The sequence below is a fragment of the Thunnus thynnus genome, chromosome 8 (assembly GCF_963924715.1).
Source record: "Thunnus thynnus chromosome 8, fThuThy2.1, whole genome shotgun sequence".
NCBI lineage: Eukaryota > Metazoa > Chordata > Actinopteri > Scombriformes > Scombridae > Thunnus > Thunnus thynnus.
Window position 1 is genome coordinate 20,630,696 of NC_089524.1, and position 6,266 is coordinate 20,636,961.

At 39.9% G+C, this 6,266-nt stretch overlaps 2 protein-coding genes across 2 annotated transcripts; one reads left to right on the top strand and one right to left on the bottom strand.

Moving 5' to 3' along the window:
• Window positions 1-23: 23 nt before the first annotated feature.
• On the top strand, window positions 24-3,005 carry fam32a (family with sequence similarity 32 member A). Its single transcript, XM_067597080.1, has 4 exons — window positions 24-157; window positions 1,391-1,535; window positions 2,508-2,561; window positions 2,763-3,005. The coding sequence occupies exons 1-4, from the start codon at window positions 84-86 to the stop codon at window positions 2,829-2,831; spliced, it is 342 nt and encodes a 113-aa protein (XP_067453181.1). The 5' UTR covers window positions 24-83; the 3' UTR covers window positions 2,832-3,005.
• A 148-nt stretch (window positions 3,006-3,153) lies between these two features.
• Window positions 3,154-5,514, bottom strand: fh (fumarate hydratase). The gene has a single exon (XM_067597075.1). The coding sequence runs from the start codon at window positions 5,440-5,442 to the stop codon at window positions 3,943-3,945; it is 1,500 nt and encodes a 499-aa protein (XP_067453176.1). The 5' UTR covers window positions 5,443-5,514; the 3' UTR covers window positions 3,154-3,942.
• Between the last annotated feature and the right edge of the window lie 752 nt (window positions 5,515-6,266).

The window sequence follows — 6,266 nt, forward strand, 5'->3', positions numbered from 1 at the left end:
AGTCCGGCAGGTGGCAGCACTGATCCACCGGTGCCTGGTAGTGTAAAAACAAAGGAGAAGAAGACGTTAAAGGCTTCTCGAAAATGTCGGAGTACGCCACTGCCCAGAAGAGTGCCCTGAAATTTAAGGGTGTAGGAGCCTCTTCAGCTGCAAAAAAGTAAGTCGTCTGACATTTTATTGTATTTTAGTCAGATACAGTGCGTTTACGTGTTAAAAATGAGTTAAATGGGCAGCCGCAGAGTACAGAATCGCCGGGGTGCGAGGCCAATGTTAGCCTGTTTGCTAATAGAAAACATAGTGGTACGCTAACGTTATGTGAGATAAGCTGACGGAATATTTAGGTAAATCCATTACAGAAACAGCAATATACAGTAGAAAACCCAATTTTCCCATCTGAGACCCAAACACCCTGCACGGTAACATATGGAGTGGTAAAGATGAGGCCAGAAAACATCAGCTAATAGACGTTAACGTTAGCCAGCCAAGTTACACAAAAACAGTTACAAAAGGGGGTACAGACAGAAGATACACGCGATCTTAAAATGTCAAGCTAATTTCGAAATGCTTAATATAAACATGTCAAAGATAATATTTAATTAATAAAATAAATACTAAATAAATTGTACAACGTATTTGTACGTAGGTATAGGTAGTAACTTTGCCCAGCTATTCAGCAGGGGATTCTGAGGGGAAAGTTAAGGAAAACATAAATAATGGTATTTAGCGGCTGATTCCCCGTTTTTGCACCATTTACACTTATGAAAAATTGTTGTCTAAACCCACTTTCAGACTTGTGAAACCTTTATTTTTCCTATGAAAACTGAAAAAAGGGCGATTTCACTGACATCTCTCCTTTCAGACCAAAAAACAACATCAAAAATCAGTATACTTAGTCTTGTCAAATCTGGACTATATTAACAAGAGTACTCCAGACACTCATTAAAACATAGTTTCAGATTTGTGAAACAATTTATTAAAGAGCAATTTCACCAATATTTCCCTATTCAGACCACATTAGACCAGATCCAGGTCAAAAACCACCATACTTCGATTTGTCAAATCTGGACTAGATTGCCCAGGAGACTCCAGAGACTCATCAAAACACAGTTTCAGATTTGTGAAACCTTTATTCTATTTGTGAAAAAAATTAGAGTATTTAAAATGTATAATGTATTTAAAAGAAAAAATTAGAGGAACGAGTAAAGATAATTTACTCTATAAAGATATTGTGATTGTATTTCAAAAGGTAAAAATAACTTGTCTACCTTTTTGTTTGAATGTCTGAATGTCTCTTTATACTGTCCCTGCTGCAGCTCTCTTTCTTTACTTGCCTGTGGATAGCCTGGCACGCTATTGATCTACTAACTGTTCGTTGCATATCCCTTTTCAGGAAGAAGAAGAAGGATAAAGAGAGTAAGCATCGTTTGGAGCAGGTTGTGACCAATCAAAATGACGAGGAGGTGAAAGCCAAGAAAGCATATGTTGACAAAAGGACACCTGCACAAATGGCTTTTGACAAGATGCAAGAGAAGAGGGTGGGTTGATGTTCTACAGCATTTCAGAGCTGCAGGTCGAGGATTTGAGGGACAGACATGACTGATAAAATTAGTAACAGTAGTAATAAGTACCTACTTTTATTGTCAACTACATCATCAAAAATCAGAATCAGTAACAGGTTTATTGCCACATAGATTTCCACAGACAGGGAACTTGCCTTTGTTTTTGTGGTGCATAACAATCAAAAAGTAGAAGGTGAGAGAAAACACAACTACCGCAAAAGACAGGTGATATAAATATATAAATAAAAGCTGGGGAGGCTGCTGTTAACCTACATGTTTTTTTTAATGTATCAGCCAAAATGCTTTACTAGTGTAAGGATTCATACTTAAGCATAATGCAGTGAAAAACAGATCATTTTGCAGCTACAGTCAAAGCTCATAGAGAAGTTGTCTAAAGGATAAACACTAGCTTGAAGTTGTGTTTACACTAAAACACAAATAAAAATCAAACAGGGCAGTGAACTTTTGGAAAATGAACTTTCCAGTCATACGATGAATTAAATGTTTCTCTTATGGGTTCACGAACAGCATTTACGTAGTAGTGAGATCAGAAACATCAGAATTATCAATAAGTGGTTAGTGGATCATTAACTTTTGTGCAACTCTGAACTTTCATCTTTTCCAAAGTACTATCATACCATAACATGAACATATAGTGGTGTGTTTTATTAACGTAATGGGTAAGCAGATCAACATGCCAATTGTCCAAAAACATGGTAAGATGTTTGAAAATAATACATACCCAGTATGTTTTACTTTTAAACATATTTTCAGTATTTTGCGGGTTTGGGTGTTTGACTATAGCTTAGTTGTTGTATAGTACTGTATGTATGAATGGGGATTTGTTTCCGCAGGTGTTGGGTATGTCTACATTGACTGTGCGCCTAGACTGACAGTAATAATGTACTTTCAAGTTTTTCACATTTATTTTCTTCTCTTTCTCAACAGCAAATGGAGAGGATTTTGAACAAAGCGTCAAAGACACACAAACACAGAGTTGAGGCAAGTCCTGTCAGACCTTGCACAGCATTCAGTCCAACTTATTGATTCAAACTTGTGTAACAGCACATTTATTCAAGTAGATCATTTTAGGTGATCCATGTGTAATCCATGTCTAAACTACAGCTAAAATATTTTCGTATTTATTAACAGAGACATGTTACCAAATAATAACAAACCTTCTATCATTTTGTTTGTTTGCAGGACTTCAATCGCCATCTGGACACCCTGACAGAGCATTATGATATTCCCAAAGTCAGCTGGACCAAATGAGGGAGAAAATTTTCACTTTGTTGTTTTATTTCCTACTTATACAAAAGCTGCCAGGTCACATTTTTGAACTGTACATTTTTTATTGCTAGTTTTATATATTAAAATTTGTTTCATTGGCAGTGATCTGTTGTTTTTCTGTCATTTCAGTTGTATCCATTAAAGATTTTAAGTCAACACATTTGTTTTACTTTGTCTCTTTCTTAGTCTTACAGAATAAATCCTTCTGGTAATTTGACCATACATAGATCACATAAGCTAATAATTCTTAAATTTAAAAGTGTGTGTAAACATGAATTATGAAGAAAAAAGTCTGAAACCAGTATATAGTTGCTTTTTTATTAACACATTTCATTGAACTGGAAATGGCACACATACTGTAAACCAGAACATACATGTTACAGTAATCCATCATGACACCTTTTGGGATGGCACAATGTGAATCTGAATCTGAACTGCCTTGAAGGTAGAAAATAACAGAATGACAATGAAGAGCATTTTAAAATATGAAAACCAAGGAGTTGATGTACAAATACACAAATGCTACTTCTACAGTAAAAGATGGAACTCCATTCTTTTGATGTTAAGCAACAAGTGTAACTTATTTTATCAACAGATAAATAAACCTGAAAAAACACAATTTTATGTAAGAGTTACAGAGGTATGTGTGACTAACCTGGGTCAAATAGCATCAACAAATGTCAATCTGTTGGATCTGTTGGGTGTGTGATCAGAAATCCCTCCCCAAATGTGTGAGTTACTGCATTAACAACATTAACAAGTGTGATACATCAAAGCAAACCCAATTAAATTGTAAAATCTAAATACCACTTTGCCCAGGTCTAAAATGCACCAATTTTTTCCCCTCATCCCTATTCAAAAGTGAAACATACTAGTATATGCAAAACACAGACAGTAAGAAGTCTGCATCAAACAACTGCGAAGGATTCTCAAAATGTTAATTTAAGAGATGAATTTGTTTAAGAGAAGGATTCATTTAAGAGAGGGATTCAGAGCAAGTTTTGTTCATTCAGTTCAACATCTTTGATTTAATTGGAAAAAACTAAGTTTCCCCACTTTCTTTGTTTTGTAGTGTTTCTTGTGCTGTCAGAGTTCACTTTGGCCCCAGCATGTCACTTGGCTTCACCCACTGGTCGAACTGCTCCTCGGTCAGGTATCCCAGCTCCACAGCCATGGCCTTCAGGGTCGTGCCTTTCTTATGTGCTGTCTTGGCGATGGTGGCTGCTTTGTCATAACCAATGTGTGGGTTGAGCGCGGTGACCAGCATCAGGGATTCATTCATGAGCTTGTTGATCCTCTCGTGGTTGGCCTGGATGCCCACCACACAGTTGTTGGTGAAGGAGACGGATGCGTCGCCGAGCAGCCGCGCAGAGTTCAGCACATTCTTGACCATCATAGGTTTGAAGACGTTGAGTTCAAAGTGTCCGTTGCTTCCTCCGATGGTGACTGCCACATGGTTTCCCATCACCTGAGCTGCCACCATGGTCATGGCCTCGCACTGGGTGGGGTTCACCTTACCGGGCATGATGCTGCTTCCTGGTTCATTCTCTGGTAAGATGAGCTCTCCCAGGCCGGAGCGGGGTCCTGACCCCAAGAATCGAATGTCGTTGGCGATCTTCATCATGCTGACAGCCACAGTGTTCAGTGCCCCGCTCAGCTCTACCAAGGCATCATGGGCTGCCAGAGCCTCAAACTTGTTTGGAGCTGTCACAAACGGCAGGCCTGTTAGAGAGGAAACAGTGGAGGCTACCTTCTCAGCAAAGCCGATGCGGGTGTTGAGTCCTGTTCCTACTGCTGTGCCTCCTGCTGCCAGCTCATACACCCTGGGCATAGCCGCCTTCACTCTCTCTATGCTGTACTTCACCTGCTGGACATAACCGCTGAACTCTTGTCCGAGTGACAGTGGGACAGCATCCTGAGTGTGTGTGCGCCCAATCTTGATGATGTCTTTGAACTCTTCAGCCTTAGCCGCCAGAGCATCATGCAGAGTCTGCAGGCCGGGCAGCAGGACCTGGTGGACCTCTGTGGCTGCAGCGATGTGCATGGCAGTGGGAAAGGTATCATTGGAGCTCTGACTCTTGTTGACGTGGTCATTAGGGTGGACAGGGTCTTTGGAGCCTAGTTTTCCTCCAAGGATCTCAATAGCTCTGTTGCTGATCACCTCATTGACGTTCATGTTGGTCTGAGTTCCTGATCCAGTCTGCCACACCACCAGAGGGAAATGATCATCCAGTTTGCCAGCTGAAACCTCATCTGCAGCCTTACAGATTGCATCTGCTATCTTTGGATCCAGGCCGTAGTCCTTGTTAACCTGAGCAGCCGCTTTCTTCAGGATCCCAAAGGCCTTGATGACTTGGATCGGCATTCTCTCGGTTGGTCCCCCAATTTTGAAGTTCATGGTGGATCTGACTGTCTGGGCACCGTAGTACTTGTCAGCCGGGACCTTGAGCTCACCAAACGTGTCCCTCTCGAGCCTGAACTCCGAGCTGGCCATTCTGGACGTGCAGATGTGGAGTTTAGAGTTGACGCTGACTCTTTGCAAAGTCAGGAGGTTGCAGTTAAACTGCTGGACGCGTCTCAAAGACCGAAACATGGCTCCGTATTAGAGGTGAATTCGGGGGGAGGTCAACGCTGCCTTCCAGTTTGTAATCTGTTATTGGGTAGTTGTAAAACTGATCGTACAGCAGCCAATAGGGAACCAGAAAAGGAGGGACTTCCGCTCTGGTTGGCCTATCGGGTGGAAATGATCAGGCTGCTTCATCCGGATGAGTGAAGCTTTTCACAACATTGCACGATTGTATTTCCGGTTTGACATCGAAGCATAATTTACTTTGCAGAACAAAACTCAGCAACTTTACATAATTTAGTCATTTTAAAGGTACGCATTTAATTTACCAAAAGAAGCAGCTTTTTTAATAAGTGTATATATGACATTTGTGAATATTGTGGAGTTTGTGATTTTGGAACAGAAACATTTATTTCATGAATGTTTATGTGGAAACCTTTTAGGACTGATGTTGAACATGTTGTACAGGACTGAGATTCATGTATGGATTTTTTCTCCTTTTCTTTTTAAATCTGATTTTAAATGCAATGGTAAAGAAAACTCAGACTACACGAGTTGAAGACTGAATTTAAGAGACATTACTTTGAAGCACCACATGGCCAAAATAAATAAATAAATAAAACTATTTACCATCAAGACTATGGTCATCTGCAATGCCTTGAAAACCAGTTTTTAGTTTCTATATTTATGTGCCACTCTTCATTATCCCTTTTGTTTGTACATAAGTTTGTATAAACCAAATTAAGTTGTTGGATAAATAGGTTTTTAAAAAGCTAATAACACTTGAAAGCATGTCTACTGTCTGCATTTCCTGTATAGTGCACACTGTTTGTCAGTGGAGCAGATGGAAG